The 26110-nt window shown below is 41.8% G+C and overlaps 1 protein-coding gene across 12 annotated transcripts in view; it reads right to left on the reverse strand.

Annotated features, from left to right (window-relative positions):
- The window catches only part of slc12a7b (solute carrier family 12 member 7b), a 53163-nt gene extending 28071 nt beyond the window's left edge, over window positions 1–25092 (reverse strand). For 4 of the 12 annotated variants that reach the window (XM_023804557.2, XM_023804554.2, XM_072699481.1 and 1 more), the window contains exons 1-2: window positions 21957–22247; window positions 1493–1600 (exon numbers count right to left, since the gene is read on the reverse strand). In XM_023804557.2, the coding sequence (XP_023660325.2) occupies window positions 1493–1600; window positions 21957–22119 (271 nt within the window). In that variant the 5' untranslated portion in view covers window positions 22120–22247. Of the gene's footprint in view, window positions 1–1249; window positions 1414–1492; window positions 1601–14047; window positions 14283–21503; window positions 21528–21956; window positions 22248–25075 lie in introns of those variants that run through there. The other 8 variants (XM_072699480.1, XM_023804556.2, XM_072699485.1 and 5 more) reach the window with 7 other exon arrangements.
- Between the last annotated feature and the right edge of the window lie 1018 nt (window positions 25093–26110).

Raw genomic sequence — 26110 nt, forward strand, 5'->3', positions numbered from 1 at the left:
ATACACGACCAGATGTAGGAATATCAATAAAACGTTGATTTTTTTCTAAGGCCCAGTTTTAGACTGCAAGGCCTCCGCATATCATCAAGATGAGCATTTCATAATTCATAAACACTAAGTAACTGACTCGAAGACTGATAAATCCCAAGGGAAATTCAACACAATTTTGCAAAGCTCTTTTAATAACTACTTCAGGAACTCCTATAAAATAAAACTCATGACCACATAACAGTCAAGATCAATAATTCAAGCCTGAATATTGTATATAAGTGAAAATAATTGCTGTATACATGTAAGAGGTAGAAGTAAATAATCTCTAGATATCTAGCACAATATATAATAAAGGCAACGACAAACAAATGGACTGAGATTTATAAACCCACTAATTAGAATTTCATGCTGGAATTAAGGTGATCTAAACAGTGAAATAACATTAGCCCCAATCCTGTGTGTCAAGAGAACACCTTATATTATAAATATAATACAGTAATATCCAGACCAAAATGGATGCATAGACTAAAACTATAGCAGGAAATAGTTCAGATTTCCTTAAGGGGATCTGCTGAAGCACAAACCACATAGAACTGCAGCACCTGTCCCAGGAGAAAACCACCCTTATACAGGGGTAAAGGGAGAAAAGGCCAGGAGTCTCCAGAAATAAGCATTGGAATGAAACTCCCAATATGCCACATGCAAAGGAAATACCCCATGGCACCAGATGCAGTGTGACCAAATATAAATTTAGTAACCGTGTTGTATCACTTATACATGCCATTTTCCTTTATTTCACAAGGCCACGTGGCAATCACAGCTAACTTTATATCTTACTGTACATGAAACAGCAATGTAGTATTTGCATTACAAATCAGAAAATAATCAAACCAGTGACACTCAACACTTGACCCCAGCCACCAGGTGACTTAACATCACCTAAACAAATTGGGGGCATGCAGCTAACCCCACCCACAGGTCAGACAACGGTAGGCACGAGGCAAGTATCCCTCAGCTCCAATGTCAATCTCTAAATCTACTAAGGGAGCTGAATTAAACTCCTTTTACATACCATAAGCATAATATATTTTGGGGGGAAAAAATAAATTGAAAACGGCATGGATGGAAAAAGCTGTGATTGCACGGGTGAGAGTTTGGGTAAGAGGTTAGGGATCGCCGTTCAAAAGCAATAAATGAACATTTATGATACTTGTGACCACTAAGCAACTAAAGCAGGTGTGCATGCTGACGACCGCACCTGTGCCGAGTACTGGCTGAGTGTGACGATGACAAAATGCCAGGCAGCTTGTGCTCCTTATGACTCCCCCAAAAAGGACCACGACCCGTCTGGGTCCGCAGAGGTCATCCAAGAGGAGAATGAAGCCTTCATGAGGCATGTGGGGCCAGGTGGGGTTCCGTGGCCTGATGAGAATGGTGGTGAAGGTGATGTCGGGGTGGTCGGATGAAGGAAGATAAGTGGGTCACTGGAGGTACCACTCACCCCTTCGGCGTGAGCCCTGCCCATGATCCATGGCGCCTGGCTCTGCACAGTCTTGGGCCGGCTCGGCGTCTGCTCCCGCCTCTGATCCTGGGGTCTGCTCCCACGACACTGAGCGAGTCGACAGAGTCGCATCAGCCCCTGAGCTCCTGATCCCTGATCGAGGGCACGGGGAGGTGGGGCAGGAGGAAGAGGAGGGCCCAGAGCCACAGATGCAACGCAGGTACTCTGCGCGGTGTGAGCTCTCCGGATTTGCTCTCTCAGGGCTCTCCGGATTCGCTCATCAGCCGCGCCTATCCCGTAATCCCTGCCCTAAACAGTCATCCAATTGCACTGGCGAACAAAAACAATCGAGAGCTGGAAACGGCTGGATTCTTCACGCTTTTAAATCCTCAGCATCGTCTGCGTTCCCCGTCTGACTGTAAGCTGTCATACATGGATGAAGGCAAGCCGTGACCTCACCCACCTCGTCGCTCAAGTTTCAAGTTTCAGGTTTCAAGTATTATCGTCACATGTCTCGGGAGGAACCCAGTCCTCAACGAGCAAAGCCCAGCTCACCTAGCTGCCAATAGCCCCCCTAATCTTATTACTCGATTAGCTGGATCCCTTTTTTATAGAGGATGCTGTGGACTGGCTGACAGATGCAGGTTTGATTATGAATACTTCAGCCCAGACAAAGACTTGTTTTATTCTGTGAACTGCGCCGATGTAGTGTCCCATTACGGATGATGCATCTGTTCAGCTGTCGATGCCCATAGGCGGGGGGTGATTGCCAGGAAGTGGGACCGCTCCTCTGTTTGGGTGCAGCAGGCCTACTGTGTTTTACCACACCCCATGTAAATACAACTATGGATTGTACAACAGAGAGGTGTGGAGCCAGAGGAGGAAGAGGAGGAGAAGATTCCCCAGGGCAGCAGGCAGGTTGCCACAAATGTGATTGTAAGCACTGGACGGTCCCACACACTGATATATACACATATCAACACAAACACACACGTTTGTATCCATATCTTTCTGGGGATGTCCATTCATTTCTATGGGCATAACCCTAATCCCAAAAATGACAACCCTAACCCTGACCCAGCCCTTAACCGTAAGTAACCAAGCAAGATACAAGACTTCTGAAATTTTTAGTTTTTTTATTGCAGTCACAGATGTTCATAAAATTCAATTCCCCCTTGTGGGGACTGAAAAAATGGTCCCCACTACATCAAAACAACAGGTTTTAATCACATTGTGGCAACATCTGGATATAGATATATAACCACACACACACAGCCATTGTATCTAGATGGCCTTTATCCACCTATTAATAATTGCAGTCTATTTTTAGCAGCCAATAAGATTTCCACTTCTCGTATTCTCTTTTATGTTACTTTCTAGCTGCAGATTAAGTATCATTAATGCTACTTTCAAAGGAATAATTCTGGGAAACATCGGCATGGCACTCTAAGGTATCGTCTCTCCTCCTGTCAGTGATTTTTTTGGTATGTTCATCACATCAAAATAAATCCTCTAAATACAAAAGTGAGATCTTCTTTCACCTTGAGTGAGAGCAGCTTTCCCTGCAGCCGTCGTTATTAAGTTGCAGATTTAGCCCCGTAATACAAACACAACTGGTGTTATGTGTAATGAGAACAAAGTGCTCTTTCAAGGGACATGGGTCACTTAAGATATCTTATAATACAACATTGTTGTTGTTGCTATTATTATCGTTATTATTATTATTATTATTATCAGCAGCAGATATTGTTGTTCTGATACAATGCATGTCTTTGAGTGTGCCATAAATACATAGGAAACAAAAGCCGCGGAATTTTTACCATTTGTTTTGTTTTTTTACCATTGAACCTGCAACATCGAACAACCCTTTCAACCCTTCCAGCTCCCAGCAGAGGTACCTGCACCTTCATCCACAAATTCATGTCCATGAGATTCATGACTGAGTGATTCTGATGTTCCTTTGTGGATACTGATGCTCAGTGGTGTCCCCATGTTTCCTAACCCCACCCAGGTCATGGGACACAGACCCATGTTTTGAAACAGTATGGGGTGTACCCTGATGTCCTGGCTAAAGTTGCCCACTGTGGCCATTTAAAATCTGGCTTCCAAATCATCCCCTATGTCCAACTGATGAATTCTCTCCTGCTGCTTCAGCACCTTAGCTATTGTGTGTAGAACGTACTGACGCAGAATGGCTGCTGTGGCATCATTCAGCTGGGAGTTACGCAGGGCTGGTGGCTGAAGCATTTGTAAAACATTCATCTCTCTGACTCATCACAGTACAGTTGCCCTAAATTAGGCACCTTGGATGCCTACAAGGTAGCTTTCTACTGCACCATTATCTCCTGCCCGTCTTATAAACATCAGCTGTTTTTCAAGTTAATTGTAGTTTTCTTGGGGGAGGCGGGGCATTGGGCTGCGACATATGTTACATATTTTTCTAATGCTGCAGGACATCAAAATTTCCCCCTGAAGTTCAATAAAGCTGCGAGCTAGAAGCCAACACCCTTCTTATGCGAATCCAAAGGATATATTATGGAACGAAGCAGAAAAGGTCACGCAGGGCTTTCTTTAAGAGCAAATGTAATATGTCAGCTGGCAGAAGCCATGATAAGAATCAGTTCTTCAGTTCTGATACCTAGACTGTAACGTGATAAAACCTACAGCTCACAGACATCCATCAGAAAAATCAGGTAACATGCATATTTAATTCTGCATTACCAGTTATACGTAATTTGGTCCCCGCAACCCATACAAGTATAAGGAGTTGGAACATGGGCTCAAGTTGTCATAGGATGCACGTGGATACTATCCCCATTGGCAAAAAAATTACAAAAACCATCCCCTTTGAAAATATACACCATCATCCTCATATCCTCCTTAATTATTTTGTGTAATTTCAATCATGTGCAGCAGTGTTTCCCAATCTGGCCCTTGGGGACCTAAAATCAGTCCATGTTTTCATGCTTTTGCTCCCTCCGAGCTCCCTGCCAGATTTTTCCTCCGTCTTAAAAAACGTGGACTGTCTGTGGGTCCCTGAGGACCGAACTGGGAAACACTGATGTAATGACATATCTACCAACTAGGTCTACATCAGGGGTACTCAACTGGCAAACTCCTGTCTGAAACTATTTCATCTGAACTGTGTGATCATCCACCCCACCCCCCCAGCAAATTGTATTTTACTACAATGGCCCATGAAATATTTTTACAACTCGACTGCTGCATACACATCTGTAGCCCTTCCCATGACTAGACACCTGTTTTATTTTGCCGTGTTGCCCTTGAACTGACCTTGAAACAGCTGTGTTTCATTACATCCCACTCCCTCCTGTATCCTGAAAAAAAGTCCCTATCCTTCCACCACTTCCTGTGTCACATGGTTCTCTTTGGTGTCCCAACTGAAGACTCTCACGACAGTTTGATTGAAAACCTTTCTCAGGAACTCACTACAGCAAAATACCCTTTTATGCTTCAGAATGAAGTTCATCTAATACCAGGGGCAACGATGTCAGGAATCCAGGCTGTCTGCACTGAACTTTGTTTAACTGCAGTGAGCTCACAAGCATTCCGATGTTTCTGAAATAAGCCAAAGAGCAGATGGGCGTAAACACCACATCAACAGTGGGCCTCCACAGAACCTGTTTACATAGTGTATTAAACCATTTTTAAAGAACCTCATACATCAGAGAACATGTATACAAAACCTCTCCATTACATGCCAGTATTTCAACTCGCTGCCATTTTAGATTATGTATTTCTGATTGATGTACAATCACCTTGGGATGGGGGCCTCCTTGCTTTTCAGATTGTCCAGTTCTTGACACTTGCGTAACAACGGTGGGTCATGGTGGTCCGGTGACTTGGAGGAATCGGAGACCTTGCATCGGACCACATAAAGACATATCCTCCCCCTCTCTTCCATTTCTTCTGGCTTTCTTTCTTTCATTTTTTTTTTATATCATTTCCATGTTTTTGTATTCTCTCTTAATAATGTTGTAATGTATCACAAAACACCCATGTAAAGCGCCTTGGGGTGACTTGTGAAAAGCGCTATATAAAAATTGAATTGAAATGAATTGAATTGAAATAAAATTAAATGAATTGAATGAATACTTGTGCTCCACTTATGCTTTACTCAGGGTCATTTTTGAAGGAAGTATTATGTTATGTTTAGGGGCATAAGGGCGTTGACCTATTGTGCCAGGGTTATGTGGCTGCTGCATATGAGGAGGGGCTGAATGAACCAAAGGCGGCCCAACATGTCTTCAACCCCCTGAAGGCTCAGGCATCCTCACATTCCCCATCTCTCATCCACCCGCCTCCCCTTCCTTATCCACCCAAGTTTACCCTCTAAATAACCCTAAATAGCAAGAAACAGAGCTCAAAGAAAGCCAGCTGAGATTCATTAACAGAGACACCTGTAGGCAAGGACTGGTTATCAATCACTATGGCAACATGTGATGGTACCCAAGCCCCACCCTGGGTCCTTATGCCGTCTCCTGCCACATGCACTGGAAACTCACCAAAAATAATGAGACGTATGAGGGAAAAATCGAACAAGCTTCTCCATATAAACGTGTTTCTCTCATCCCTAAAATCTGTTGGAAGCATTGCATTTTGAAAAAACCAAATTGCTAAAGTGTTCAGGCAATACTGAATAATCATATAGCTGAGTGAAATTAAACATTTCACGCCAAATTCATCAAAGCTGTACATCTGTTGGTCATGATGCATTAAGGGAAACGTACCGCTTTCCCATGAGTCTTCAAAAAAAAACAAAAAAGAACGAATGAAGTTTGGGGTTTGAGGGGAGGGTCAGCCATTTATCTGTCACATTTCTATTTAACCTCTCTCTTTCATTGTTCAAACATCTAAAACAGAACTGGGGAGGAAGGGGACAGAGATGTGACTATTCTCCCGAGGATGAGACTGGAACTGGCAACTCTCTGATCACAGGTACAGAGGCCTAACCCTCGGAGCCATACTCCTCCCACCATGCAAAGTGCCCTTCGAACACATTCGAACATCGTATTGAACCAAAAATAAAGAAAATTTTAAAAGTAAATGCAAGGTACTGATGGATTCAGCACAGCAATCAGGAGTGAGATTTGAAATGTTTGAACAAGGAGGACCAGAAAAAAAGAAAAGAAATGAAACTGGAATCTGACAAGATGAACGGGAATTCCAATGTCATCACACGTGTAAATGGGGTACTCATCAATCTGCAACACGTTTGTGAACCGTCTTGCTGAGGGGGAATACTCTCAACAGGATGGCATGTTTTGCCTGGCTCGACATTTGATGGCCACTTGTTTTCTTTTGAGAAAATAGCACACTGACAAGGACTGCGAGAATGTCAAGCCACAGAAACCAATGAAGCCAATGAAAGTAGGCCTCCTATTCTTAAAGGACCCCTGGAGGTACACACAAACGGTTTTCGGGAGATGGGGGGCCTGCAGCATTGTTTAGCAGTGTAAACCTACTTATCTAACAGGAACATCACTATAAAACGTGGGAGATTCAGCAGCAGCTAAGTGAGGAACTGAAAAGTTTGTATCTTTCGATGTGATTTCTACTAAGGTTCTTCAACTTCCTCTTCTTCTCTCTCTTTCTTTGTGAAAGTCAGAAAACAGGGGGTAATGTATATAGACAGACAGACTTTCTTCTCTGCAGAACATCTGTAAGTATTACAGTGCAGAGATCATCAGCGTTTATCTCACCCTATTCCAATCAGCCAGGGATGATCCATATGCAGAAATTGTGATGTGAAGGAATCTGCTTTTGATCTCAAAAAAAAGTGTTCTTTGCAATATTGGGGGAAAAAAAACACTACCCGGTAATTTTTCAACTGCTACATTTTTTCTTTCTTCAATAAACTAGCACGTGGGCAAGTGGATTGAGGTGCAAAGGCATCAAGCCAAGATAAGCATAGTATTAAGCCATTGGCGTTTACTTCCCACACGGAGTTGCAGCAAAGACAGCCACTCAGAAAACGAGCAAGCAGTTGATGTGGAAGGAATCCGGCCAGGGTCCTTATCTGGAGCCACATGCCACCAGAGGCACACAAGTATAAACAGGAGAAAGCTGAGGTCAGAAAACAGCCGCTTCCTCAAAGGACGCAACATTAGGCCCTCTGCTATCCTTGATGGCACGGTCTGGAGGTTCAGAAAGGGCAAACAACAAAAACATCATGACTGTCAGAAACACTCCCCAGTTCCTTCTGTCAAAAAGGCATGAGGTTCCGCTTTACTATTACTGTTGGCAGTAAGTGACATTTTCCCCCTGTAATATTTGACAGTTGTCACCTCATCACAATTTTGCATTTTGTGCATAAAATGAATTGCTTTAATTGATTAATTTAATCAAAAGTAAAATAGAAAGCCGAAAAGAAAATGCTGTTTGCAAAGAAAGAGCAATGTGTCGTTTCCACATGTACCAACTGTAATAATGTAAAGTGGCGACTCCCACTACAGTGTTGCTAATTTAGTTTTGGTTAATTTCCATTGAAGGCAATTGTGCTTCTGAGTAAATGACCGAAGTTCGTTGAGTGCAATGAGGACAGTGAGGCTTGCTGATTCCTGTTGACTCTGTAAGAAGCCGTTTCGGACAAAGTAATTAGATACTTGCCCTGTGCAATCCAAGAACAGCAGGTTTAGCGAGTGGAGAAGAAGTGTTCATGGTATTTGTACTGCCTCTGCTATAGAGGTTTACTCTACTTGTATAAGTTATTCCATCAGTAAAAGTAAAAAACAACAGTCAGCACATGAGTGACAGATACTTTCAAACAAACAATCTATTGGACCCCCAAGTACAAACCTGACACCCTGCCTCAAAGTAACAAGGCATGCAGAAATGACTGCTAGCAGACAGATTTAAAAAAAAAAAAGGAAGAAAGATGTACATACAGTGATGACTTGCAAAAATCTGTTGTAAACAAAATATCAGAAGTAGAACTCTCCAGCAGTTCGACTATTACAAAATATTGCTAAATTATCTTAGCGGCTGGTGTTTGTTTAGCAGGAACAAGATTTGGGTTCATTTACCAGACTTTCAGTGGGAAATGTCTTCATGTGAATTCCAGCAAATACTGTGCTACATAGCAATATTTAAAAATTTCAGCATCAGAGAAAGGTTTGCGATACCACTCAAAAGTTATTCATAGTGGGCAGTTTTTAAAATCAGCTGGATTCAACACTGAATGCTAGTCCATGAGCCAATTCCAAAAACAACATGGAGGCTTTTCTAACCTTCCTCAACTGAACAAATTTAACATTTAACAGAAATGTTAAGATTCACCAGATACGAGTGAAACCAGGAGGAGGAAATCGATGGGACAAGTGCATAAGCGAACGGGATGAACTGTAAAGTGGGATGGACTATAAAGAAATACCTAGTCCCAGGCTTTACTCTAAGACAGTGTTTCCCAACCCAGTCCTCGGGGAACCCCAGCCAGTCCATGTTTTTGCTTCCTCTCAGCTCCCAGAGCACCTGTACCAGGTATTTGGTGTTCCTGATTGGCTGGGAGCTGGGAGGGAGCAAAAAAGTGGGACTGTCTGGGGTTCCCCGAGGACTGGGTTGGGAAACACTGCTCTAAGAGATTTGTCTGTTTAAAATGGGAAGTTGCCATGGTGAGCCGAGGTGACTGTTGTAGCTCTAAGATAAGAACACTTACGGGGAGGGAGGAAGAACCGCAAGGCCCAAACATACTGAAGCAGTTCCTGTTTCCTCCCAGCCAGAAAATCACACTCTGTATCTCTGTCTGTCAGGAGTGAACTAGGGGATAATTTGGAAGCTGACTTGCATGTTAAGGCTTTTTTGACTTGGAAAATTTGTAGGTAAGGTAGTTTTTTTTTCCCCATTACTGGCTAGCAGTTTTAAAAGAACCTTTACAGTACCTGTGTCATTAAAAATTTGTCTGCATGCATCTTTAAAGCTGAGAGGACCTGGGCAGAGTGTATGACTGGGGATCTCAGACAATATGATCCGGACTGCATGATCGATCCCCCACAACCCGCTTGGAACATTTTACCAGGGGACCTTGACATTGTTTTGCTGATGGAATCTGGCCCACAGGGAAATATTTGGGGACCTCTCAAGTATAGGGATGAAAAAACAATGTTATAAAACATACAAGGCTGTATACAAGGGGAAATCTGAGTAATATGGCCTTTTTATAGAAGAAAAAAAAAATACACTAACCTCAGAATTCTGACTTTTTTAGCCAATCAGGCAGCGTCACCTCCTCTGTAGGGTGCATTCATTGGAAGCTCAGCCCAACTGCACTGATGCCTTGTTGACTCCTTGTCAGCATGTGTGTTTGCAATGTACTATTTACCTCACATGCATGTTGTTTAGACAAAAGCATCTGCTAACTACGTAAAAATGTAAATGAATAATGCAATATAAATGTAATTCTACTAAGACACCACGTGCCTTTTTAAACCTTGAAAGTCTATTATTAAAACCCAAACTGAAAACAGTTCAAACATCAAGTGCAAGCCAGTATTTTTTATTTTTTTTTCCAGTCAGTCGCCTGGTTACGTAATACTATTAGTTTAATACATTCAATCAATTGGTTAGCAAGAAACAAAAGTCAAATTTATTGCTGTGATTGAGGTTGTGAAGAGCACTGTTCACTGTGAGAAAAAAAGAATGTTGAAAAGGGGAAATACCCACACCAGTGTACACCGATTCTTCATACTTGACAGTGGATGGAACGCCATACTTGGTGTCACTTCATATCAACCGATTCTGCTTGGCAACAAATGCTATGCTAACGGGTTACAAAGTCCACTCAGTCTGGAGGCCAATGACTCATCTATGCCAACAAAAGCAAGAACATTAGAAACTGTTACTTGACTATTATCATGAAAGGCCTCATGGTCCTCAGTTATCAGCTCTCATCCAGTAGGACAATTAAGTCTTAACTTAAAATGCTAATTTTGAATCAACGTATAAATAAAGTAAAATAGCAACTGAAATCATATTACAGGAAACAATTGTTTTCATAACAATGTTTATAAAATTCCCTGACAAGACTCTTCCCATCTACAGATATAGCTTTAATTATGTATATATAATTATATAATTATATATTATATATATATATATATATACACACACTATATATATATATATATATAGTTTTAATTTTGCAAAATGTAAATTTTTTGATCATATACATTTTTGAGATTTTGATAAGTTATCAAAATAGAATAACAGAAAAACTATTACTTTTAAACATAATGGAAGTTAAAAGTTTGTTTAAACAGATAATTCCCTCCAGATAGCCTGAAATTCTCCAATCAACCAGAAGTCATTAAGTCCAACTCAAAAACTATTACAATGATCAATATGACATTGTGGGGTTTCATCTTAAGTTAGACAGAACAATGAGAACTAACACATTGCTACAGAGAGGTCATTCATCATCAAGGTGAATCTTCAAACCATGAAGTCATGCATAACCTTTAGCGTGCTGTCAAATAACACAAAGAATATCAATCATTTCAGAACAACTCATATCTGCTGTAACATTCATTCATCAATCTTCCACGGCTTATCCCCGTCAAGGTCTCAGGTGGGCCTGGAACCTATCCCAGGTGGCGTAATACACATGGCAGGGGTACGCCCTAAATGAGAAGCCAGTCTATTATAGGACACCTGCAATGGGCAATTGACAATAGTTAGCCTAATTGTAGGTCTTTGGGCTGCAGGAGGACACTAGGTTACTCAAAAGAAACCTGAGCAACATAGGGAGAACATGTCAACACCAAATACAGTGTGGAGGCTGGATTCAAACCACTATCCCTGGAGGTATGAGACTACTTTGCCTTTCTGCTTAAACAAAACGGAACCCAAAATCTCCAGCACTGTACTATACATGCACTGTAACACAAAGAGGCTGAATACAGACTGCTTCTGTTCACTTTCTATTCATGACTTCCCTGTGAATAAGATTGAACTAGCAGACACAACCAGTTTGAGGCTAAGAATCATCCCTTGACCGAGACACACACGCACAAATACATACTTTACAACCAAAAAGTACACACAGTCCTCAAGAATGTACCTTATAATGAAAGATCGCAGAGTCCAAAAGTGATCCTACAGACTGCAGTCAATTTGAACCCAATGAACTCTGCAAGCCAAGAACTTAACAGGCAGGCGTGCTGAACACAGTGTGCACAATAAAGCAGATTTCTGAGAAACTGAGAAAAAAAAATAGTTTTATGAGTTTTTTTTAATTTAGCAGATTTTTTTTTTTTTTAACCAAAGTGAAATACAAGCAAACAGGGTCAGACAGTCCCTGGAGCAACTGGGGGTTAAGGGCCTTGCTCAAGGGCAGAACGATGAGGTCACCCTGCCCATCATGGGATTTGAACCGGCAACCTTCCAATCACAAATACAGAACCACATACTGCCTCCGGAAAAGTACTGTTTTTTGAGAACAAACTATTATTAGGTCATAACGACATGGGGGTTTGAGAAGCTAAACTGTATACTGCCAATAGGAGCAATAAAAACGTAAGACAGGAAGAAGGAGGTGTATACATCCCAGTGATGAGCAAATTCATTCACCTTCACCTGTGTTTTACTGCCACTCATAAAAGAGTTGGGATCTGTTTTCCTCTCAACCCAGAACATGCAGACAGACCCTGATGTCCAATTCCATACCCCTGGTAGAGCTGTTTCCTTGACCCAAAGTCAAATCCATTTTCCTGAGCGTTTTCCTTTATGCTGACGCTGAAACAGCTGCCTTTTGTTTTCATTTCTATTTACAATTTCTGTCAAATACCTCCATGCCCAGAGAAAGTCCTGGTTCCATCCTCCCATCCCACCCCACCTAGATCTCACAGAAGGTAATCCTTGTATTGTTGTCTCTCAGGCTGCTGTTGCCACCTGTAGAGACCATGATATGATCCCCATTAACAATTAATTAATGAGTTTCATAGGCATCTCACGTACCACAAGGCAGGAATTAATACCTGGACGAAAAACAGACTTGATTTTCTTAGTGTTTATTTTTCTAATTGCTTCTTCATTTTGCCCGTTTCAAGTGCTTCCTGCTCAATAAGTAAAACCCTGATGTCCAACCTGGAACATCAAACAGGAAATACTAATATAGGAAAACCTACACCAATGAAAAACAAATTCCAATTGTGTTTCTGCTGGCAAAAAAGCTACATTTCACCCAAAGGTTAAAAAAAAAAAAAAAAAAAAACAAAAAAAAACCAGGAACTCTCACAAAGAAATGCAGTTGAATAACTAAGGTTAGTAATGAACGGCAAGTAAAAACAGTTTGGGGGCAGGATTTGAGGATTTCTCTCAAATGTAGGATGAACGCTGAAATCCGCATCACACGAGCTAGCAGATGCGAAGCGGGTGCAATTACTCCTATTCCAGGACGTGACCACAATCTAGTCCCACCCAAAATGTAACTGTGACTTATACTGTAGTAGGGAGCTGAAATGTTTTCATTTTCAGGTCCCAGTTTTGAGAGGATTTTTTCTTTTTAATTTCTGAACCGGCTGGCTTATGTGAACCCTACAGTGGGAGCCAACCGCAGGATACATCTGAAAGAATTTACGGCCACCGTCCGTGCCAGTTTGATGGGATTCTACTGAGCCATAATCTGACGCAGATGTCGGATTCCACGCCACATTATTCTTTCATACACTCTGAAAATGCACTATCCCATCACTTTCAGATGTGCCAAGGACACCAGGGGGGGGAGGCAGAGGTGAAGGTTAAGCCCAGCCAGCTCTGTTGGCGAGGTAAACAAGTGAGCCGGTCGATAAGATCAACGGGCAGGTGACTTCCGTTAGCAAGGGCGAACCCTGGCAGCTCGTTAATGTAACAACCCGCTGGATAGATTACCGACCCCCCCCAAAAGTCTGTAAAACTTCAGAGCTTAATAGTAATTGCAGACTAACATGAAAATTAGGAGGAAGCAAGAATGGACTGAGGCCTGGAAGACAGCAGGAAAACAAAGGGAGTATTGGTCAGTCAGCAACAATGAGATAGTGGCTAAAACCACTAACTTATGATTTTTTGTCTGTTTCCCCCCCCCCCCCCATCTTAACCGGATGGGTAACGGCTTCAATAACAGACCCCACTATGCAGAAAAGGCATTTAGAATAAAACGTGTACGTCCCTGCAGTGAGAAGAGCATGAAGCTGTTATCCACAAATCCCTAGCAAGAAGTTCACTGGATCGCATCGGGAAAACTTGAGAAGTGTCCCTACAGTATGAAGCAGAGATGTAAAGAGGCAGAAGGACACCACTAAACAGATGCTGGGGTAAGGGCAGTGAACCAGAGTACTCAGACACCAGAGGCAAGACAGACCCCTTCGACCAAGAAAAACAAAAACATGTATACTGAAAGTGATACATTGTGAAAGTGAAACATCCCCAATTTACTGAAAAGAGGCCCATGGTCACACACAGAAAGATGCAGCTTGGTAAACAAGAACTGCAATCCACAAAGGGCTCGCTTCACAGCGAGAGTGTGACAGCAGTGAGGAGCATTTCATTCAGAATCCGTCTCACCTGACAGGGGTCTTGGGGAGAGGTCCACCGCATCCTTCTCTTCATCCAGTACAATATAGTCATCATTGTCCTGAGCAGCCTGCCTGCCACCCTCCACCGGAACCACCGTGAAGCTGGTAGGCATTCTCACACCATGTGCTTTCCCTCCTGGGTGCGTGCGCGGGTTTCTGTCGGGCCGACCGATCTCGCTTCCTCCCACTCCTCTCTCTCTCTCTCTCTCTCTCTCTCTCTCTCTCTCTCTCTCAGCTGTCTCTTCTACAGTTCGAAGTTCTCAATTTCACCTCTATAGCTGGGATACTGACTCTATGTGACCGGCCTCCCTCCATATAAGGAGTGTTGCACAACTCCTCCCCCAGGGGTAGACCTTCCACAGCTACACGCTGCCATCACCCCCCCCCCCCGGTATTAGAAACAGAGCTGCCTGCTGCCACCACCTTGCATTAAGTGCTACTCCACCCAATGGCGGAAGAAAAGGCTTTAATTAAATGTTCCTGGGTGCGAGAGGAGGACTGGAGAATGAGAATCCACAGCCACAAGCACCCTGCACAAAGTGAGCCCAACTATGTTCAACCCTTGTTTAAAAAAGCACCCTTGGCTGCACCTTGTTGCCTTCCTCAACCACAGCGTCTCAGGGGACCTGGTCAGGTGTGGAGCACAGACTCTGTGCTTTTGAGAAGCACAGAGGACCAATTTACAAAATGTCTGGGGGAGCAGAATCTAAAGGGGAAGGTCACGTGCATGTTCTCTTGTGATGCTTTAAAACTCTCACAAGAGAAGTTAAGGGCTCAAAAACGGTAAAGATTTGAAAAGAAAGACAATTTCTGCTGCTGTTTCTTGGGACAACAGTGTGTCTGGTTACATGTGGTGGGGTCCCAGCGGGTGGCTAATCGGCGATAAACGCAGCCTGTGAGCCATTCTTCTCTATGCTCCCGGCAGACTTCAAAGCCAGGCTGTTCAAGGGGAAGTAACCAATTCACCAGGTGGCACGAATGGCTCTTGAAGACTCACAGGCGGCTGTACAACCAACAGATCAGAGCAGAAAACCTCCAGGATGAAAACCTCACACACCACAGGATCTCCGTAGGAAACTTCCAGATTCCACCCAGCAGAATAAGATAAAGTTATGAAATTCATCGACAATGACGTATCCTTCTTTATTGACAAAGATCAAATAAGGGGAGGGGCTTATGCTGCTCATGTGAACACAAGGACAGTGACTGTGGGCAAAGCAAACAAACAACCTTCAACAAGCTGTGATATACAGTATTTTCTCTTCAATTAATTGTAACATGATACATTTCAATACAGCAATCTGAGGCACTTTCACAAAGATTTCATAATCAACCTTGCTCTAATCACCTGGATTACCTGTAACAGTGGTGAAAAATTCTCTTCACAAATTCAAAGGCTCGATAAAATTATTACGGTTTGCTGCAGGGTCTTCCTAACAAAAGAAACATTAATTTATCCTTACAAATCATACAATGTATCAGAGGGGCTGGACAGCTCGACTCATGCTTGATTCATACAAAAATACAACAATGTTAAACAACATGAAAGTCGATGTTTTGTCATGGATGTTATTGCGACACGTGTCGGGTACCTGCACCACGTAAAACACTGTGGAGTGGCCTGTTACATAAATGCAAGATGATGCTAAAGATTGAACTCGGAGGAGGAAAAAAAAATATGTAGATGAGAACTGATCAGAACGACTCTGCCCCATGTGTGACCAGCTAGGGGAATCTCTACATGGATTGCACTAGAACCCAGGCCACTCCATTTGTGAAAAGCCGTTTCCAGATTTCCACTGTGGTCTGGCTAATGTTGTCCTGTCTGCTGGTCACGTGCTCATCCTAAAAATACCGACAATGACACATATGCTGTGAGCTTCCATATTTAACCCCCAGCCCAAGCATCAGAGGGCAGTCATTAGGAAGCTGGGGACTCTGCTAACAGGATTAAGCCATCCGTATTCCCAAGCCCGGAAGCCTCACCATCCACACTGTGGGTGAGACAACTCAAGCTGCCAAAGGCCTGAAACAAGTCGTAACGCTCTGCTGAAGTTAATCTACTAAATCCCAAATGATTTTTATAAAAAAAAAAAAATATGCACTTAGAAAGAAAGCAGGTTAAAAGGGGATTAAACAGATAGTAGGTTTGTGTTCACATCCTTCCTGTACTTCCTGGCTTATGCATCGGGTTCCCTAGTAGCCTCTGAATTGAGAGAATCCAGGGCTTTTTTTTTTTTTTTTTTTTTAAATTGATAGTATATTTTCCAGTCAAAAAAAAAGGAGCAGGCTATGAGTTTCAAACTGTTAGTGAATCTATTCCACCTTGATGTTCCAGAACACAACCAAAATGAACCTATGGGATAACCCGGTCAAATGATGAAGGGAAAACAAATTACATACAGAGTTTGAGATTAGGGATCAGGGGTTACTATGGGTCAAATAAGACATAGGGCAGTTATGGAGTCCATTCCTCCATCCATATTACAATCACTTATCCAGTTTGGGGGAGGGATACTACAGCCAATCCCAAGCCGCATAGGACACTCCAGATGGGATGCCTGTTCATGGAGGTAACAATTATATAATGTCATATTTATTGGATCAACTGTCAATTTTTCTTTGAAGGGTGTAACAAACATCAAATTTCTCCATATCTTACCAACAGTGTGCTAATACTCAGTTGCAACTTAACCATTAAATTAATGGTGTTATTTTGGTGTATCCCACCAAAATATGAGTAGTGCCATTCTAAAAGTCAAATCAATCTTTGCTATTTTTCCAAGTATCATCAATTTAGCCAGAAAATGATTATACAAGCAAAAGATTTTGCTGAGATATATTTTTGCCCACACATGGCCACACATGCGAGTACCATAACATCTTTCTGCTGGGTGAACCAGGCTGAAGACTATATTCTAGGGTATGAACATGAACATATTGTCACGCACAAAGACCGTCATGACAGGTATAATTAGATCCCTTCAGAAATGTAGCACCTCCAGTTGTGTAAGTGCAACCAAGCAGCCTAAACTACAGTGCAAAGCTTCTGAGAAGTAGCACATTTGGTCAGTTGGTCAGTAGACCTTGCTGGCTAATGTTCTCTGTCCTTTGTATCTCTCTTGTCCTCACAAAGAGAGCAAGAAAATTCAGGGCAACAGCCCAGTCATCCCCAGCTGATCTAGACAGGGAGAGACCACGAGGTTGCAGTTTGCAGCTGACATAGATTGTAATAAAGCCTACTAAAACATCCATCCATTGAAAATAACTGCTTATCCAAGTAGGGTGGCATTCATTTAGAGCATATTCTGAAAAGTTTATGGAGCAAAATAAAGTCAGCTTTTCCCATACTTCGTCATTACATACATCAATATAAACAGTAATACATATACAAGTATAATCTATATATACACACATTAATTCAAGGAGTGTTGACTTAATTGACTGATAAAATGCTGCCACCTAGTGTGTACTATACATATTGCGCAATCTGGTACAAAACAGAGCGTTTACCCTTAGACACAGAAGACAATAAACAATGTTTACATTAAGATGGAAAGGTACAATGCAATTATTACTACATACTATATTTCATGCAATGCTGTAAATCATTACAGATGTAATTACAAACAGAAAACAAAGCAGAAATTAACACAGAATCTGTCTGCTTTCATATGCACAGCATGCATAAAAACAGTTCAACCCCCTAAAAAACAGTCATTCTCGCTTGTTGACTTCTTCTGTAACATTTTCCAGGGAAAACAAAATCACTCTAGTTACCTCCATTACACATTTTCCAGTGCATTTTTTACAAGACTAAAACAGTCCAGCAACTACTTAACCACCGAGAAAAGCAGACTTCTACACTTAAAGCAGCCACAAAGTATACGTAAACAAAACCACAGACAACAGCGGTGACTGTTTTGGGGCTAAATGAGACCTTTTTGGCTTAATGGCATTCTGCGCTCTCTAAAACTCACCAGTGTGAGACCACTGAATATTCAGGGCAAGCTATTATACTATAACTTCATCTCCCAGGAGGGGAACCTCAGCTCTATCAGACCAAAGTCCTGTTTGTAAATTATAAAAATAATATATAATTCATTTATAAATTATTGGAACAGTGCGTGTAAGGAAAAAATGAATCCACTTTCAGATTTGTATCACACACAATAACGTGACCCAACATTTTGTGTGTGTGTGTGTATATACACATTACATTCTGGGAACCAAATGTCCAAACAACGTGATAAAAACCTGTTATTTTGATGTTGAGGGGATCACCTTTTTGGTCCCCACAAGGGGAAACTCAATTATGTAAAAATCTGTGACTGCAATCAAATAAAACTAATAATGCCAAAAGTCTTCAGCTTTTGTTTGTTACCTTGGTTAAGTTAAGGGCTGGGTAGGAGTTAAGGTCGTCATTGTTGGGATTAGGGTTTTCCCCCACAGAAATGAATGGAGAATCCTCACAAAAGATGTGTGCATTTGTATTTATTAATTCTGGTTTAACCAAAAGTTAACTACTGGGAGCTTTGCAAGACCAAAATTTGTATAAGCTACAAAAATCTGAAGGAATCCCTCCCTTAACACAGGGCTTAGCTTGAGTGTCCAGCTACAGGATAGTGACCTTCTCAGATATCTGGATGTCGCCTGTCAGTGATTCATCTGCCCAAAGCATGCTGTTTAGCGTGGCGGGAACGGCTGGTATTTTTGCCTTTCGAGACAGATGCCACATTTGGTGAATTCCATAATCTTTGGGTGTCACACATCCTTTCTATTTAAGTGCTTCGGGAGAGTCCGTGAGATGGGGGGGGGAGCTCAGGGTGGGAATCTGGAGAATTCCTCCAGTGTCACCAACATGACCACCAACTCCTGCTACACTGAGATAATGAAGTTAAGGTTGCATTGGTGACTATTGCCAGAAACAGCACTGAAGCGATTTCATTCTGTTTTTGAGCACTGCTGTCCTTGGTGACTCGGCAAATTTCCAAAGTGCAGTGGGACCGAGTGGACAAAATCTGCTGGCCTCAGCAAACATCATGGGGGCTAAGGACACTATAACCAGAAAGTTCCGGATTCAAATCCCAGGAGAGGTCTTGATGTAACATCTATCAGTGACGTACTCGGCCCTGATCCGCTTCAGTGAAATGCCAAGTGGTTAAAATGGTTAAAGCTGTACGTCAGTTTGGGTAAATGGGGAGTTGATATCTGCTAAAAGATGCTCACTATGACTGTAAAGTGATTTACAGTAGATGTTTACTCAAAGTGAAAATGTGCTGTGGACAGACATGGCGGCAACAGCTGATCTCCACAGCCTGACTTGAGCTCCAAACAAGGACACAATGAATAACGTTATCAGAAGACCATTAAGACCAAGCAATGAGCGATGATTAATCAGCTTATTTTAACCGATGAAGCTGGGAAGACCTTCTGGAGCCTGAAAATGTTTTCTGTGACCTCAGACCCCACAGCCCCAAGGAGAAGTTCCCAACCCTCTTGCAGAGTCAACTTTTTCCCAGAATGCTCTATACCATAAGCCATTGTATGGGAATGCTCTCATTCTCTGTGTATTCTTTCTCTGTGTACTCCTTTCACTCCATTTACAAATACGGAATGACCAGGGGTGAGTTTCCCGAAGCGTTCTTAACGCTACGTCGTTCTTAAGTTCTGTGTTAAAAGATAGAACTAACAAACGACGTAGCGTTAAGAACGCTTCGGGAAACTCACCCCAGATCTCTCTGTCCTAAAAAAAAGCCACGTACTTAATGGGACTTAAAGCTTAGACTCAGTGGGTCAGTGAGCAGGAGGTAAATGACATTTATTTCCATTCAGGTTGCTTCAGCAGCTGAAGCCTCAGTCTGGTGCCAAGTGGTCACCAAGATCTCATTCAAGAACAGATATACTCTGCTCAGATTCAGTTACTGTTAGGAATGAGTGCGATGTAATATGATTACCCCAAGCCTAAGCATTTGCCGTCTAACCCTTTTCCCTGAGATTTAGATGAACTGTTAAAAAGCACATACACGCATTAACCCTGGAGGTCTTCGGACCTTACCTTAACAGTAAGCTGGAGCACCATAGCGAAAAGCTCCGACTTTGATCAGCCATCAATTAGGAACAATACATAAAGCCAAATGGAAGCATAACGGCAGGTCCAGATTCGATTCTCCAAAAATAAGGTTTCCTACGCACCTTCCCATGCGATTCATAGGAAGAACTGCCAGTTTTATCCCTGTGCAAAATTAGGCAGGATTGTGCAAGTGAAGACAAATTACACTGACACTGAAAAGGCAAAACTACTTTTCACCTTAAGTGAATTACGTGCCAAAAAAAAATCAATTTATTGCCAGTCGAAAAACAGAGCTGTGTTCAGTAGCACAAGTTCACATAAACAAACTGCACTTTGTATGCAGAATTGCAAACCAAGGAACAGATTCAAAACTTGAAATAGGCTGTATTTATCATTTAGCATAATGTCAGTCATAACCAAAAAGTTTCCCCTCACAGGCAGAGTCTGGGGGATGGGAAAAGGGATCGTCATGGATGCAGGTACTCCAACACAATGATGACAAGGCAGGGTGGAAGATACCTCCAATATCACAAGTGAGTGTCGTTTATCATTTTATGAAAACTGCATCATAAAACAGATTTAACTTGCCCCTATAACCTTATCCCCATCCATCCATTTTCTATACTCGCTTGTCCCTCCAGGGTCATGGGGGACCGTAATCCATTTACAATCTAGACGGAAGGACGTACCGAGGATGGGGCACCAACCCATCACTGCCCCTATAACCTAGTGCCAACTAAATCATTTAAAATGAATTTTTATTTTTTAGGGATGTTTTGATTCAACTTTATGTTGTATCCATACTACTGAGTTGGCACCAACTGAACACAAGTTGTCCAAATCCACCGTTAAGAACAAAATTAACCAAGAATACAACGCCATGACCATACAAAAATTTCACATATGTTTTTGCTTAAATTGATAAGCATGACAAAATCTTAATATACAGTTTGGTATGGAGAATATATGTGACTGTGCTCTGCAAATAATAAATAATCGAAAATTGAAGACAATTTCTAAATTTTGCGAATGCAGCTCAATATTTTAAGGTCACTTACTACAAACTGCAATACCAATAAAATGAAGGTAATTCCGCCTTTTTAAAATGCCAGGTAAGATTAGACTTAACGCAAAAACTAGACAAATCGCATTACAGGCCTATAAAATCGTAATTGCTGGTTATGAGCGCCACTATTCGTAATTTTTATAATCTTACTTTATGACAGTTTCATAAAATTCGCCAAGATGTACAAACATAGTTGAGTTCCAGCGCTAGGTGTTATTTAAAAGCAAATTCTCAGTCATACCACGGGCATTGGTATAGCCTCGCCTCACAAGGGCAACATCTAGTTAGCTATAAATGCGTACTTACTACCCAGCCGAGCCAGTTATCCAGCTAGTTTGGTTTTCCTGCCGTGTGGTTACAGTATTCTCATTCTGTACACAGCTTTGGTTCAGGCGTAATGGGTTTAACGTTGAAGCTGGGGTTATTCACTTGGGTCAATTCTAAATTGGTGACTAATTAGCCGGGTTATTAGATTAGCGGCGCGCGCAGACTAGATTTACCCGCTTCACGGGATCCCGACAAATGATCAGCCTGCGACAAAACCCTCAATCCAACAATCACATAACAATTAATTTACCACAGTGCTAAATGACAAAATAACATATCATGGCGTAATAACAACAATAATAAGAGGAGTAGTAATAATAATAATAATAATAATAATAATAATAATAGTTGTAGTAGTAGTAATAATAACAATAATAATTAATATAAGTAGTAGTAATAATTATATGACAGCATATTGCGGCACGTCTTTACCGTATTTATTTGGCTCTCTGCTATATTCCAGAATAGGAACAGCGTCCTGCGGGTCGGTGTTGTCACCCTCAGACCCTCCACTTTCAGCAACGGGGTCATCGCTGCCCCCGCCGGGAGCCTCGTCGTCCTTCCCAACAGGGATAACGACAAATCTGTCCGTCATACTACCCCTTATCGGCTTCGCCGGGGGTCGAGAAGAGAGAAACTTGCAGTATCGGAGAGCTTAATGCAGCCACTTCAGCTCGAGCACTTCGCACCGGTACAGCGGGCACACGGTACGGGGCGATTGGACTCGGCGGCTCAGATTCACTGATTGAATGCACCGGAGGCGTGCCGCCCCGCGGCGCCCTCCTATTGGCTGTGGAGCAGTGTCAAACTTTGGCAAATACCAATCAGAGCAAAGAAACCCCGATTCTGACCATTATTATAGCAAAATGCTTATCTGGACTAACTTAATAGGCATTTTTAATAAGACAATCTTATAATCAATAAAGCATCATCGTTGATGTATTATAATAATAATAATAATAAGTATTTCTTCGGTAAGTTTTTTTTATATATACATGTATGCAATTATTTGTCAAGATACACACAATTAAGTATTAAGAGTAAGCTATAGGTATAACCTGTACAGCATTGGTGATTTTATATATATGAAGTCAGTGATAGTCTATAGCTTAAGATGAATATCAGCATCTGTATCGTTTAGACTAAGAAGTTTGTAATAAAGACAACTCGATTTTCAAATTAAATATTAAAGTTGAACAGCCTAAAACAAAAGTTCCTTTCTTTGATTAAAACCTAATACTTATAGTCGCAAATAGATAACAGTCTGTGTTGAATAAAGGATTTAAATCCACCCTTGAATTTAAATCCATGCCTTTAGGTAGCATTTCAGTAAAGGCTCCCAAACAGCTTTAAAATTGGGCTAGTCAAGTGTGAAAAGGCACAGCACCATGCAATGGAAGCTAGCATTTTACTCAGCATGACAGTTATGCATATGTAATGCACTTGAAATGCTAATTTCCTCGAAGCAAATTGAGAGATTTTTTAATTGATTATTACATCTTAATACACAAAATTCTAGTTCGGCTATTTTGGCATATTATGAAATACATGTCAAAACAGGTAAGCTAGTTCGAAACCTAATTCCAAGTATACATGTATTCCAAGATCTGGCTCTAAGCAGTGAGCAGCGAGTATCACAGCTTTATCCATATATCCAGCCTCCAACTCCTAGATACGAGAAGCAAGCCCATCACCAGGCACACACACACACACACACACACACACACACACACACACACACATGTACGTAGGTCTATTCATACACACAATCATATACTATGGCCGATGTAAAAATACAGATTAGCCCAGCCATGTGTCTTACTGGAGGAATGAGGAATGTTAAGAAGAAATCCGCACAAAACAGAGGAATACCAGTGCAGATAGGATACCAGTGCATGATAGGGCATTCACACGCATATACAGTCACACACTATATGGGTAATACAGAAACACTGGTTCACATATACTAACTATACGTTAACCGAAGGGGCCCGCATCCCAGTAGGCAAAATTTACCAAGAGGAAACGGGGGTAAAAAGGATGTCTTATATGTAATTTAAAAGAAGAGCAAGGTCATGAGAAATTCAAAATTGTACCTTCACACGCGAGGAATGTCGGAATGGTGTTTAACTAGCCAATAGAAATTAAGCAAAGCAATCAAGGAGGGTTCCGGAGAAGGCATGACTCATGACTTCTACACCCCTTCCCATCATTCGAGCATCAGCACCTCGAGTACGTGCACTGCTCTTGAACGGTTGGAAAGTAGAATAAGCCAGAGATATGACGTCAAACACAGAACGGAGGCAAGACTCTACTTCGCCATTGGCGGGAAAAGAAAAGGGATAAAACCAAATGTTGCTCACTGAATTACCTAACTCTCCAAATCCAAACCAATTTATTATTTTTTTCGGTGGGGGGTGTCTTATCGATACTATCTATCAAGATCAGCTGCGTCCATCGGTTCATTTCAAAGTGAGATGATATCCTGGGACTGCTTTCATCCGGCCGTAGTGGCCAGAAAGGCCGTAATGTCTCCGAGACTTTGTCTCAGCTGCTGCAGGTTATTTTCAGCGTTAGATAATAGCACCGGGATAGTTGACATACCGAAACTGACACGTCGAACCCGAATGCGCGTCACCATAGACAGCCACCGTGCACGCTGCTGTATGCTCTTTGGTAAACCCCGAAGCTATAAGAGGTCCTCCCGGCACTATCACCGTAACCGTTTATGCGGCCACGCTCGCGGTCTGCCAGTCATTTTCCGCAGTTAATTAGAACAAATCCAAGTTAAGTGGTATTAAAACATATCTAATTCGTCTATAGTGTTCAAAATTTATTTATGCAATGCAAGAAAATAACATACATACTGCTTTACTTAATTTTTAATCTCTGATTTCTCTCATTTCAGTTTTGCTCGTGATACATTTCTCTGTTCATTATTGATCCTAAAGAAATTAAGTTAAAAACATAATCCATTCTCATTCCAGGTACATGCTTCCACATATGGTTACAGTCTAATAAAGTCATCATAAGGGTCGAGAATAAACCTTGCACCAGCCTGTTATTGTCACGGTACCGCACTCTCGTAATAGAAAGTGGAAAATGGGGGGCAGTTCATATAGGCCTAGTGTATAACTGCAGAGTACACGTTTGAAACGCTTGGCTCCATACACCTTCATTTTCCTTACCCAGAGGTCATCTGCTGTAGACGACTTAACAAATGTATGGTTGTTCCCTGCCTTAACGAAGTATAATTTTAAGTGCCTAACTTAAGCCTAACGGTTTCTAAATGAAAAAGGGAATGTGCATGCGAGTTCTGCACTGAATAACACATTCATTAATATATCTTTAATCTAATGCTGCAAACGATTTTTTTTTTTTTTTTTTTTTTTAAAAGACATCTTCCGGATAGTGGAAACGTGCGTTTCCCACGAACGAGTTCTATATGGGGGCTCAAAGAAGCTACGCAAAGAGAGATGGCCACGTAAGCAGGCAGCGCTTTGCCTTTCACCAGTCGCACAGATTAAATATAAGTACTGAATGCAGCTTACTTTCAAACAGAAAACCTTTTAGGGATACGGACACTGTATGGAACGCAGGGCCGGTGTGGCGAATCTCACTGCTGGCGCTGAGTCGCTATACGACAGACTGACCGTGCTGAAAAGAGCTTTCCTGTCTTAAGCACTGTAAAATGGCTGTAAAAAAAGACCTGGACAACACAATCACTCTTGTTTAAGACTGTTTAATGTTACGTCCTGCCCATCATGTCCGCCTGACTCTCCTGGCTCCTCCCTAATGTGGCCCTGATTAATTAAGTATTTGTCACGAAACAAGGCGGTTTGGGTGCGAGAATGAGGTATGGTGCAGGCAGAAATGGTGGACGACCCACTTGTGGCTCAAAGGACAAACGGGGTTTATTAACTGAACTAAAAAAAACCACAAGAATACACTAACAAAACAAAGGACCTTGATGGGTCAAAAGTAAATAGAGCAGGTAAGCAGAACATACACCAAACATCAACAGTCACAATTAACAGAATATTCAACAAACCACTAACAAACTAAACAGAGGCAGGGACTTAAAAACAGAGGGGTAACAAGACTAACAAGGGGCAGGTGCGATTAACTAACAAGGGTTGGGAAAACAGGTGAAACTAATTAACTCAAAAGGAACTAAATGGGGAAACCAGGAACTAACCAAGAAAACAGGAAAAACAGAATGTAAGGCTGGGGAATAACAGACAGGTAGAAACACAAGCTGCGATGTGCAACTTGTGTACAGCTTTTGTTGATGGACTTGTGGATCATTTTGCTCGGTATCTGTAAAGCAGAGGCGGCTGCTCCGTGGAAGTAGAGGAGATGGTATCCTACTTACTCTGTTTTTGAGATAAAAACAGAACAACCCAGGATGGGGCACCAACACATCACAGAACACACTCACACACCTACAGGTAATTTGGCAGCTCTATTTAGCTTAGCATGTTTTTAGACTGTGGGAGGAAACTGGAGGAAACCCCACAACAACAACAACAACAACAACATGGGGGGAACCTACAAACTCCACACATAGAACCCTGGCAAAGACT

Source organism: Paramormyrops kingsleyae, chromosome 15, assembly GCF_048594095.1.
Source record: "Paramormyrops kingsleyae isolate MSU_618 chromosome 15, PKINGS_0.4, whole genome shotgun sequence".
Taxonomy (NCBI): domain Eukaryota; kingdom Metazoa; phylum Chordata; class Actinopteri; order Osteoglossiformes; family Mormyridae; genus Paramormyrops; species Paramormyrops kingsleyae.